This window comes from Panthera pardus, unplaced genomic scaffold (genome assembly GCF_024362965.1).
Source record: "Panthera pardus isolate Hobbes unplaced genomic scaffold, ASM2436296v1 HiC_scaffold_6, whole genome shotgun sequence".
NCBI classification, from domain to species: Eukaryota; Metazoa; Chordata; class Mammalia; order Carnivora; family Felidae; genus Panthera; species Panthera pardus.
Window position 1 is genome coordinate 1,708,748 of NW_026526991.1, and position 12,645 is coordinate 1,721,392.

At 42.3% G+C, this 12,645-nt stretch overlaps 1 protein-coding gene across 4 annotated transcripts in view; it reads right to left on the reverse strand.

Annotated features, from left to right (window-relative positions):
* Window positions 1-5,532: 5,532 nt before the first annotated feature.
* The window catches only part of ENTHD1 (ENTH domain containing 1), a 104,345-nt gene continuing 97,232 nt past the window's right edge, over window positions 5,533-12,645 (reverse strand). For 3 of the 4 annotated variants that reach the window (XM_053894698.1, XM_019446949.2, XM_053894696.1), the window contains 2 exons: window positions 6,225-6,745; window positions 5,533-5,927 (listed from right to left, as the gene is read on the reverse strand). In XM_053894698.1, the coding sequence (XP_053750673.1) occupies window positions 5,838-5,927; window positions 6,225-6,745 (611 nt within the window). In that variant the 3' untranslated portion in view covers window positions 5,533-5,837. Of the gene's footprint in view, window positions 6,746-12,645 lie in introns of all 4 variants that reach the window. The other variant, XM_053894697.1, reaches the window with a different exon arrangement.

Sequence of the window (12,645 nt, forward strand, 5' to 3'; positions counted from 1 at the left end):
CGGAGTCTCCAAAAATCCCCTACGAAGTCTGTTTTTATCAAGTTAGTGGATGGATTTTGGAAACCCTTTCGCCCCCAAATTTCCATGACACTTCATTTCCAACAAGATCCATTTACTTGTCATTCAGTCCTTTTCCGGTATTTAGTCAGTTAACACTACCTAACCGTCACCTACTGTGTCTCTGCATGAAGCAAAACCACGGCCCTCACCTCCGACCTGCCAGCTTTGTCCCATCCTCAAGCTCACCTAGTTCATTCCTGCTCCCGCCTTTTGTACATGCTGTTGTCTCTGCCTAGAAAATTCTCTACCCTTACGCCCTCTGCTTGACCAACCCTTGCTCAACCTTCCGGACTCACTTTGGACTTCGTGTTCTCCAGGAAGCATTCCCTGACATCCCCAAATCAGAGCTGGCTCTCCCACTTTACCAGGCGCTCCCACACTATCCCCTGCTTCCTAAACTCAGAAGACTTACACATCACACTCCGCCCACGTCTCTCCCTGTACCCCCATGAAGCTGCGACGCTGAAGCCAGGACCCGCACCCATCTTGTTCGCCATGGTGTCCCCAGTGTCTAGCAAACTGCCTACTCGTAACGAGTGCTTATTAAATATTTCAAGGATGAATACGTAAGTAATTTGACAATAGGTAAACTGTAAAATATTTTTGTAACTGCCTTATAATAAGAGCCTCAAGTTTCAAATAAAATACTTAATAGCATTTAATGAAGTATTTTTAATCTGAGATAATTACAAAGTCAATCAGAATATACCCGTTCCTAATTTAGGCCAGGTTTGTTCTAGTCACTTAATGGAGTTGGCTAAATAGAAACTCACGTAAGTGCTTGTTAATTATACTGATTTAAAAAAATGGTTGAATTAAAATATATGAGCTATGTAAAACCTAGTTAAAACCTGGAGTTACTTTGTGCATGTAAGGCAGTTACTCAAAGGGATAGCTTTTGTTGCCTTAGTTATTTGTGGGGTGTATCTCTGAGTACATTTCAAGATATCTGACGCAGCACCTCTTGGTAATGGAGGAAAGGAGAGAGGAGTGCTGTATCTCTGGAGGTTTGTTTCTTCTCAATTCTTAGCAATGTACAACTCAGAAATTTCAGAGCGAGTAAAAAAAAAGGAGATACTGTATCCTACTATCCCTTAAGAATCCATTTGTGGGTCTCCCAGATATATGAAGAAACCCAACAGAAGACGTCTTAACATTTCATCCTTATTTTATGTTCTGTGTTATTTCATAAAGAACTTGACTTGCCCCACATGTCATTAGCAGCATTTATTTTGATAATCCTAGATTTTGTATGTCAGCTCAAGGGACTTCCTTAGATAAGCTTTCCCTGAACCCTCCACCAGGCCAAACTGTATGTTTCCTTTCCCCAAACCATTCGATTTTTACAATAAAAACAACAACAACAATTTGATTAACCTATCAAATTTCCCCATAACTCTAGGGCTCAGGGTCTGTGAGGACAGGAATATCTGGTTTTGCTCACTAATGAATCTCCAGGGCCTGGAATAGTCTTAGGAGTAATAGGTGCTCAAAAAAAAAAAAAAAAAAAAAAAAAAAAAAAAAAAAAAAAAAAGCAACAGAGACCTGATAGGTAAATGATCATAGAAGCCACTTTTCTCTAAGGGCATTTGTGGAATTGAATCGATTCCAACTTTCATTTTGATGGTGATAGGAACAGAAATCACCTCACACAGGTGGGAAGTCTAACATGACACCACTCCTTACAACAAAGTGGAACCCAATGGCTACGCAATGAGAATGAATTAGAAATGAACCATCGTTTATGAGAAATTTAAGTCTAGGATTAACCTGGGGATTCTAGAAAACTTCAAGCCACGACCTTCATTTACCTAAGCGGTATGGTGGTGCAACAGCACCAGGCACTTGGCAGTAGTAAAAACAAATTCTTGTATTAATCATACAAATAAATGACCAACATATAATCAAAGATGATCAGGTACACAAGGAAACATACACCATGAGCACAAATCAGCAGGGCAATAGATAACAAAAACCTCAGACCCCTAAAAACTTTATATGTTAAAATTATTAGAGTACAAATGATGGGAAGTTAAGAAATACACTTCTACGCTTCTTCATGACAGGAATTAGAATATTTTTTGAGCCAAAGGACAACGAACATACTACATACCCATACTTGTGGTAAAATGGTGAGACTGCTTCAGAAAATAGCTTGGCAATTCCTTAAAAAGTTATATGTAAGAGTAACCGTATGACCCAGCAATTCTACTCCCGGGTATATACATCCAAGAGAACTGAAAACATATGTTCACACAAATATTCGTAGCAGCATTATTCACAGTAGCCAAAAAAGTGCAAACAACCGAAATGGCCATCAACTGATGAACCAGTAAACAAAATGTGGTATATCCTTACAATGCAATATTATTCACACATAAAAAGGAATGAAGTACTCACACATGCTACAATGGTTGAAGCCCAAAAACATCATGCTAAGTGAAAGAAGCCAGACACAAAAAGCCATATAGGATTCCACTTATATGAAATACCCATTAAGAGGCAAATTAATGGAAACAGAAAGTAGATTGGGGGTTACCAGGAGCTTGAAGGAGAAGAAACTGGGGAGGGGCGGCTAATGAGTATGGAGTACCTTTTTTGTGGTGATGAAACGGTTCTAGAATTAGATAGTAGTGATGGTTGTACAACCCTGTTAATAAAGTAAAACCACTGAACCATATTTAAAAGAGTAAATTTTATGGTATGTGAATTGTATTTCAAATTTTTAAAAATTGGCAGGTTGCAGTAAAGGGAAATTTATGGCCTTAAATGCATATATTCTTAATAGTTTGCTGGTCAGAATACTCTCTAGTTTACTTACTATATTTGCTAGTAAGAATTCTATACTAGTTTGCTTAATATTCTTACTTGAAAAGATCTGCAAGAAACATGGATGTGTGAAAAGTTTTCTTAAAGAATCTTTTAAAATATTTTAAAAGAACCAACTAGAATTCTAGAAATGAAAAAGGAATAACTGAATTTAAAATGTAATGGGAGGAGTTAACAGATTAGACATAGCTGAAGAGAGGCCTCGTTAACTGGAAGGTAGGTTGGAAAAAAATTACCCTGATTCATGTAGTAAGTATGTTGCAGTATCCTGTGGTGAAGTGTCATGATATCCGAACATTTCTTTCAAATGGTTCAGCAAAACGTGTGTGTGTCTATTTACCTATCTACATAATGCATATATAGATATAAACATGTTTAGCAAGACAGGGAGATAAAGCAAACATGGCAACTTGTTAACTATTAGTGAATCTAGACCGAGATTTAGATTTCTATCAACTGTTATGTTCCAAAATTTAAAAGCTGGCAACCCCCACCCCCCAACTCTTGCTCTCTCTCTCAAAAATAAATAGACATTAAAAAATTTTCAAAAAAAGGTGTGTGGGGGGGTGCCTGGGTGGCTCAGTTGGTTAAGCATCCGACTCTTGATTTCGGCTCAGGTCATGATCTCGTGGTTCGTGAGTTTGAGCCCACATGGGGCTTTGAGCTGACAGCGTGGAGCCTGCTTCTGATTCTCTATCTACCTCTCTCTCCCCCTCCCCAACTCTCTATCAAAAATAAACGTTAAAAAAATTTTTTTTTAACTTGCAAAAAGGTAGCACTTACAATACACAAAAATATCAAGTATGAAAGGATTAAGTCTTTAAAAAAGAAATAGAAGCCCTCTGTGAGGGAGATTATGAGTTTACTGTGAAGCATTAAGAGAAGACATAGAACATAGAGAAATACCATGCCCATGGATTGGAAAGCTAAACATAAAATTTATGAAAGAAGACACAGATCTACGATGCTCCTAGATTAGAAGATTAAATTTGTAAAAATCCTCCAAATTCATGAGTAGATTTAATGCAACTTTCATCAAAATCTAATAGGGCTTTCAATCACTATATTGTACACCTGGAACCAGTATTACACTGTATGTTAATGAACTGAAATTTAAACAAAAACTTTAAAAAATCTAATAGGGTTTGGAAAGAACTCGGCAAGGTGCATATGCATATGGAAGAGGTAAGGGTCGCGAAGAGAAACACACTCTGGGCTTCCAACCACTACACGCTGTGTGGTTTTGTTCTACCTCAGTTGTGGCTCCGTCTCGGCCTTATTCATTGATTCCTTAACTTCTTCCTGATCTTCTTAGGCCTGCCCCAGGGCTCAGGCCTTCAACTTCTCTCCACTATTATACTTGCTCTTCGGCAATTTCATCCAGTCTCATAGCTTTAAATAACCATCAATTACTAACCCCTCCGCCTCCGTTCCAATCTAGATCTCCCTCTCAGACTCAACTCTTATATCCAATTGCTTATTTGGTATCTCCACTTGGGTTATCTAATGGACATCTGAGATGTAACCTATCTCAAACTGAATGCCTCAAAACTTTTCTCCGTCTGCCACCCTCCTCGTTTCAGTTGATGAGCAATTTGAATTGCTCAGTCCAGTACTTTGGGTTCAGCTGTGACGCTTTTTCTCTTACATATTTTATCCAACCCATCAACCAATCCCTAATCACTTCTCATATACCCTCCTTTGATCCACCACCCGGTCTTATCTGGATAACTGCAATGGCCTTCCAATCGGCCTACCTTCCTCATCCCGTGTCCCTGCATCCCTCTCTCCCCAGAACCAGTGTGATCATTTTAGAAGCCCAAGATCATTTTTCACCCTAAAACCCTGTCACAATTTTTATTGAGTAAAAGCCAAAATCTCTAACGACGGTCTTCTAGAACCTGTATCATCTGGCACTGCTCCTTGTTCTTTCCTCCAGGACCTCAGATCTCCTACCGTTGTCCCCTTCCCTCACTTCACGCTAGCCGCACTGGCTTCCTTGCCCCTCCTCAAATATGCCAAACACCCTCCCACATTACAGGCTTTGCACTAACACTCCCACTAGCATTTCCCTCTAGTTCTTACCCCAGTTAGCGTGATGAAAATCGGCTTGGGTTTGGCATTAGAATATATTTTAGATGTCCCATATTTCTTCAAAATAATCAGGAATTTATTTTAGCGCTTCGTTGGTAATTGTTGGAACTGAGCAATGGGTACACGGAGCCCTTACGCTGTCTTCTCAAATAAGTATAAAGCAAAATGAAAGCGTCTCTTCATTTCACAGTGGTTCCACTGTGCAGTAGGATGGAGAAGCACTGGTCTATGATCTCCAAACTAGATCATTTTCCCAGAAGTAAAAATTCTAGGGGGCGCCTGGGTGGCTCAGTCGGTTGAGTGACCAACTTTGGCTCAGGTCATGATCTCGTGGTTCGTGGGTAGAAGCCCCGTGTCGGGCTCTGTGCTGACAGCTCAGAGCCTGGAGCCTTCTTCGGATTCTGTGTCTCCTTCTCTCTCTGCCCCTCCCCTGCTACACTCTGTCTCTCTAAAAACAAATAAACGTTAAAAAAATTTTTTTAAGCTTAAAAATAAATAAAAAATAAAAATCCTACTTGAAAGGCTGTCTTAATAAATTGAAAGGATACATAGAAGATGAAAAATATCAAATTTATTTTCCAAATACAACCAAAGTATGCATTTGAATTCACTTTGCAATAAACATTAGCAATAAAAACACCTGTCCCATGTCCCACCTGTCTCAGCTTAACCCCCTAACCAATGGTGGCAGCCACAGGAAGGGAAAGATTGCTGGTCCTTTGTTTGCAGAATCTGAAACCTGGCACGAGAGCAGACAGAACAGCAACCCCAGGCTCTGAAGGCCTTCTTACCACCTGCTCATCCAAAAGCTCTGGAAGAGCCATTTGCAGCCTGAGGTCTTGCCACAGCTTCCACTAACGCTTAATATATTTTGAGGTAAAGTCCAGGGTGTGGAAGAAAGAAATTCTCTTCAGTGTCAAATGAAAAACAGTTTGTAGCTGAATCTGAAAATCTTATCAAAGGTGATGCTTTTTCCTCTTTAAAAAAGAAACCACCCAAATGAGTTTAGTGGTTTGAAAGAGATTTGTTAATAAGCCTGACAAGGAAAAATCCAACCACCACCCCATTTTTGCCAGCAGGATGAGAATCTACAAAAGGCTAACTTAGGTCTTCGGGAGGTGGAACCACATGAGTTCTACCGACAGGGGCTCTCGGGCTTGTTACATGTGATCTGAGGTCCCCTCGGAAGACTGGGGAAGCTGGGAAGACTTTAGCTGCAGGCTATTCCCACTCATGCTCACCAGATGGCTATTGATGACGTTAAGTTCTCTTATCACAGTGCTCAGGTCTTCGTGTAGTTTCACTATGGCATTTTTCACCTCCCCTAGGAGAGTTTTAATGGAATCGTTTGTTTCGGGCTCCCCCGGCAGGCTGGCAGGTGTCTGAAAACTCAGACAGGACACAGAGGTGACGTGGTCTGCCCTGGGGGTGGAAGACTCTGCCCAATTACTGGCAGAAGCAGGACTTGTCTGCTCTTTAGCAGACTCGGAGTTATCCGGAAGACTCTCCAGCAGATGGAGGTTGTCGTCCTCCTCTTCATCAGAAGACGCTTGGTCCCTAGGAGCAAAGGGGTGGTGAGCCCTGGCCGTCTTATCTTCATCTTTAAAGGAGGCGGAAGAAGACCGTTGCTGGGCCAGAGACCAGAAGGAAGGTCCCGCCAAAATGCGGGGTAGAAGATGAACAGACTTCTCCGGAGAGGCTGAGTCGGGAGACGGCATGGATAAAGTAGAAAAGGAGGACGTTCCTTCAGAGGTGGTTGAAACTACAAGGGAGAGAGAGATTATGCAACATACAAACGAGAGTAATGGCTAAAATAATTTTTCAATGTAAAATCCCCATCTGCAAGGTCTCAACATAAATATACTACTGACAGTGTCATATGCTAAATAGTCATCATAAGCCTAGATAAACCCGAAGCAGGAAGCAGAGAAAATCTCAGGAGGTATTATATACCAACAATGCCATGGAAATGAAACGAACATGGAAGTATCAATAGTCACCTTGACTGTGAACCGTGCCCGATGTACTTTCACACCACACTTACCAGAGAGAGCAGAAAAGTAAAGTATTACACCCTGTTCTACTGGCTGGTGGCATTTTAAGTTGGCATTTAAAGCAGAAAGTCTGAGAAAGCTGTAACTTAGATTCCTTCATCCTTTTTTTTTTTTTTTTGTCCCCTACAGAGACTATTCTGGTAAAATGAACAACCAACTACAAGTACCTAAAAGCTGTCAAACGAATCTTTTTCTCTAACTGTTCAAATACGGTCAAAACTGAACTCTAGCCCACCTGAGATCTGGGACACTTGAGCACACGTACGGAATTTTTTTTTTTTTTTCACCAAGAAACAGTATGTAAAATCAAAAGCATTCTAAACTGGTTTTCTGTAAAATATTTGATAACATTTTAATTCCCTTTCAGACAAAATCATACTCATTGCTTCTTGTGCACTTCATTTTAAATCGTTATTTCCCGGGGCGCCTGGGTGGCTCAGTCGGTTAAGCGGCCGACTTCGGCTCAGGTCATGATCTCACGGTCCGTGAGTTCGAGCCCCGCGTCGGGCTCTGTGCTGACGGCTCAGAGCCTGGAGCCTGTTTCGGATTCTGTGTCTCCCTCTCTCTGCCCCTCCCCTGTTCATGCTCTGTCTCTCTCTGTCTCAAAAATAAATAAACGTTAAAAAAAATAATAACAAATAAAAAACAAATCGGTATTTCCCAAACTGTGTTCTGAGGAACGCTGTGTTCCTGGAGATGTACAAAGAGGTTTTGTGAAAACAGTATTTCAAAGTCAAGTAAGACCAGGCGATTGCATGTCGTGCCTCTCGTTAGGAGGTTAACAACGAACATTAGCACATTTAAAGTTCTGAGAAGTCGTACACTTATTCAAGGGTTTTCCAAACTTTCTTGGACACAACTTTCTCTTGTCTTCTTGGAGTATCTATTTACATTCATGCTTGCATTAGGTGGTACGGGTTGGCAGAATTCGGTTTCTAAAGTCTTGCAGCTAACCCTAGACTTGCTACTTTCACATAAAAAAAAAAAAGCTGAAGTCATAGAAAGGGAAATTACCGCTAAGCACACATGACTTCTTATCTTTCTATATTATTTTATTTGCTTAGAGATGCATGTCCCTTTAAGCGAAATTGAACCTCTCCTGTAAAAAACATGGCTGGGGCAGGCGGCTTCTATTTTCTGCTTCAAAGCTCTCTGAGGGCTATCTCCGTCCAGTTTTTAGGAAAAATTCCAATCACAAGACATTTTGGGGGTGACATGAGTATTCTCAGCCGATGTAGCAGCAGGACACGAAAAGGAAAATAGGGACTTCATCGGCACATGGTCAAGGCAAGACAAGCGCACAGAAGAATCTAGGTCAGCCTTATCCTGACGTTCTGTCCTTGGGTTGAAGAGAGGGCATGGTGGTGACGGGCACGCTAAGGGTGAGAGAGCCTCCACACGTGTGCGTCCTGAGTCACGCCGCTGCTCTGCTCTGGGTGTGCTCTGTTTGGGTCACAGCTGTCACCTGACATGGCCCCGCACCATCCTCCCGTGTTGGCCCTCCCGTTTCCATATCCCAAGTCTTTCTCTTTCTGGGTTTACCCTCACCTGGGGATAGCACCTTCTCCAGCAGGTCACTGAAAAAGGGTAACACAGTTACGTTAGTCACATGGACGCGATGTGATTACCTGGTTTAATTTTATGCCAGCGGTTCTCAAAGCGGGTGCCTGGGTGGCTTAGTTGGTTGAGCGTCTGACTTCCGCTCAGGTCATGATCTCGCGGTACGTGAGTTCAAGCCCCACATGGGGCTCGCTGCTCTCAGCACAGAGCCCGCTTTGGATCCTCTGTCCCCCTCTCTCCCTCTGCCCCTCCCCTCTCTCCAAAATAAGTAAAACATTAACAACAACAAAGTGCGCCCCCTGAACAAGCAGCAGCAACACCTGGGAATTTGTTGGAAATAAAGTTCTCGGGCCCCATCTCTCTAAATCAGAAACTGGGACTGTGCCCAGGACATTGAGTTTTAACAAGCCTCCAAGTGTGTCTGATGCCTGCTAACGTCTGAGAATCACTGTTTTCTGCTGTGTGTCCACCTTTCTTTCGCTTTGTAGCTACAACTGCTGACTGAATAGCTTATCATTGTTTACAGTTTGGTAGCTTTGATTCACGGGCTTTTGCTCATAAAAAGCCACTTCAGCTCTAATTGCTGCGCACCAATTTACTTTTGTTTCCAAACACGCCACAGCTGTACGAGACACTTCAACGCTGCACTCCAGGGTGCCTCTCCTGCCCATTTCGTCACCCTGCTCCCACTCACTGCGGAAGGTACTGGACTATCTTGTTAACAGCCATCCTCTTCTTACAGTGCACCCACCAGAGCTGGAGCCAGCCGCGATAAATGGCTGAATTTAAACGATCTCCCCGGGTGATATATGCACGCCAATTAATGCTGCACTTGCTTAAAAATAGCGCCGATAAAGCGATTCCAAATGCGGATGTGTTATCTCTGACTTTTTATGCTCGTGAAAACATCAGGCCCCTTAATTATTATATTGCAACTCGAAATTTAAAAAGCATTTAGAAGAACTGCGCTGCAAAAATATCATGACGAATACATTCCTAGAAATATTTTTAAACTCTCTTCGCCTGGAGTTGCAAATGTAAATTTTTCTGTTAGCAGTAGGTCCTTGTTCAGCTAAACACTTCAAACTGTTCACTGTAAAACAGGAGCTTTTTATTCTTCTCTTTCAGTTTTCCTATCTGATACATAACGACTGTTAAGTTACCTGTACATATGAATTAAAACATTCTGATTTTAGGGGCGCCTGGGTGGCTCAGTCGGTTGGGCGTCCGACTTCGGTTCAGGTCATGATCTCACGGTTTGTGAGTTCGAGCCCCGCGTCGGGCTCCGTGCTGACAGCTCAGAGCCTGGAGCCTGCTTCGGATTCTGTATCTCCCTCTCTTTCTGCCCCTCCCCCACTTGTGCTCTGCCTCTCAAAAATAAATCAATGTAAAAGAAAAAACTAAAAAAAAAAATTCTGATTTTGTTCTGTGTTGTAGAAAGTAACAAATGTCCGTAGTAATATTATTTGTACTAGCTAAAAAGACGAAACAACTCAAATATCCATCAGCTGACGGACAGATACATAAAATGTGTTTAAACAGCGGAGTATTACTCAGCCATAAGGAGAGAAGTACTGATTCATGCGACAACGTGGATGAACCCTGGAAACGCTGTGCTACGTCAAAGAAGCCAGACACGAGAGGCACATAGTGTATGATTCCGTAACATGAAATGTCCAGAGTAGGCAAATGCACAGAGGCAGAAAGTACATCACTGCTTAGGAGGAAGCGCTCGGGCGGAGGAAGGAATGGGGAGTGACTGCTAATGGATACGGGACTTTTTGGGGTAATGAAAATATCCTGGAATTAGTGGTGATGATGGCGCAATTCTGAGAATATACGAAAAGTACTGAATCGTACACTTTAATAGGGTGCATTTTCTGGTGCGTGAATTAGATCTTGTACTTAAAAAAAAAATTTTTTTTTGATGTTTTTTTTTTTTTTTTTGAAGAGAGAGAGAGAGAGAGTACGAACAGGGGAGGGGCAGAGAGAGAATCCCGAGCAGGTCCTGAACTGTCAGCACAGAGCCCAACACGGGGCTCAAACCCACGAACCATGAGATCATGACCTGAACCGAAGTTGGACACTTAACAGACCGAGCCACCCTGGCGTCCCAATCTCGTACTTTTAAAAGTACAATATTTGAAAATTTATTGTCATGATTATCAAGGAGTTACATGAAAAGAAACAGATTTAGGAATAACATAGGATTCGAGAGAAATGCTAATGACTCTGCCTCTAATCACTGATGCTAAACTGTTATTGGGATGACTGGACGATTGGATTAATGCTGAGTCTTCTCACTTACCTACGAAGTATAAATTTGGCTCCCTGAATGTAAAAAATCAAATCAGTGTGTCTTTTTGTCTGCACGAAGGCAGGCAGGAGCTGTACAGCTGGAGGTGTTGCTGGGTCCACAGAACCACCACTACTGAAACCCATGGTACAAAAATGGAATCAATGAGATATAAACAAAGGACAGAGCCAGTGAGAACGCTCACCACTAGCCCAGCATGAGAACATATGGATTTTTTTTTCCTACCCCCAAAATTAGAAAGAAAAGTCCAGGGCAGTCTAACACACTTACCCAAACTATGGCTCACGGATATAATGATCTGGCTTCTGTGTATCTTCTATCTTCTTTTTTTCTTTTTGGTATGCATGACAAATGATCTAATGACCTAAAGGAATAGTTTGACCTAGACATAAAGAACTTAAAATTTAAACGGAGGAAGAGAAGGAATGGACTGTTCTAGGAACAGAGTTACTCAGTATCAAAAGGTCAAACGAGGTTGCTGCAAATCCATCATTCGGTGAAAATATTAGAATGAGAATATTAACCTATATTAGGTGGCTGAGATCTGTTACACCGTGAGGGTGCAAGTATTTTTAAGTTTACCAAGCTCGTCATCTCCAAAGAGTTTTGTAACACCAGACCTGGACCCTTCATATAAACAAATACTTCTTAAAACAATAAAATAGAAAAAAAAAAAAACACCCCAGAAAGTAGACAGTGTCGTGTCTATCTTCCTTCACCCAGCGTCCACGGAGACCAGCCATCGATCCTGCCTCATCGTTTCCTGAATTCCTCAACCGCGAGTTACCTGCAGCCATTCCTTTGAGCTGCCCTACTCTGAAATCTTGCTTTCCAAGATTACTTTCCTTCTTGATTCCTTCCAGCCTTCTCATTCCCTTTAATGCATCTACACTTTGGCCTCATCGAGACATCAGGTCCAATAATCTTTTTATTTTCTCGTTATCCATCACCTGAACCACTTTCTTGCTCCCCTCCGCTCCCCCCCACTGCCATGGTTTCTGCTTTATCTGCTGCTAATTCCTAATCCAGGAGTCAGGCAGACCTTTTCTGTCACGGACCAAATGGTAAATATTTTAGGCTTTACGGGACATACCGTCTCTATTACAACTTCTCAGCTCTGCTGTTGTAGCACAAAAGCAACCAAAGACTACATGGGAGCCAGTTAGTATGGTTGTGTTCCAATAAAATTTTATTTGCAGAAACAGGGGGTGACCACATTTGGCCTCAAAGCTATGGTTTGCAAATTCCTGTCCAAATCCTATTTCAATTCAAATATGCTTTCTCATTCCTACCCCCAGGCTGCTCAGCGCTCTTGGAGGAAGCACAGATCCTGCAAATTAGGACCCCCACAAATTCTGGCTCTGTCGCTCCATTGTACCAGAGTCTTATCAGCATCTTCTTCCATTCCATTCTCTAGAGTGGCTATTCCTAAATCTCAGCAGACCTTTCACCGCCTTTATACCACTTCCCCTCAGTCTGGGCAGGTGACCTCAGACGATAAGATATGGAGGCCACAACATACAACGTGCGGCACGTGAAGGCTCAATACATCTTAATTACTAAAACCCACCAAACCCATCCCTCACACTCTGACACATCCCTTCCCCTCCTTCCTTACGGGCGCTCAGGGTAAGGTGAGTATCTTTCTGTTCTGGATTCTAGCCCACTTGCCCCTGACTGTGCCCCATCTCAGGCTAGCCGCCCCCCCTCTCCCCCACCTCCCCTGCTCTG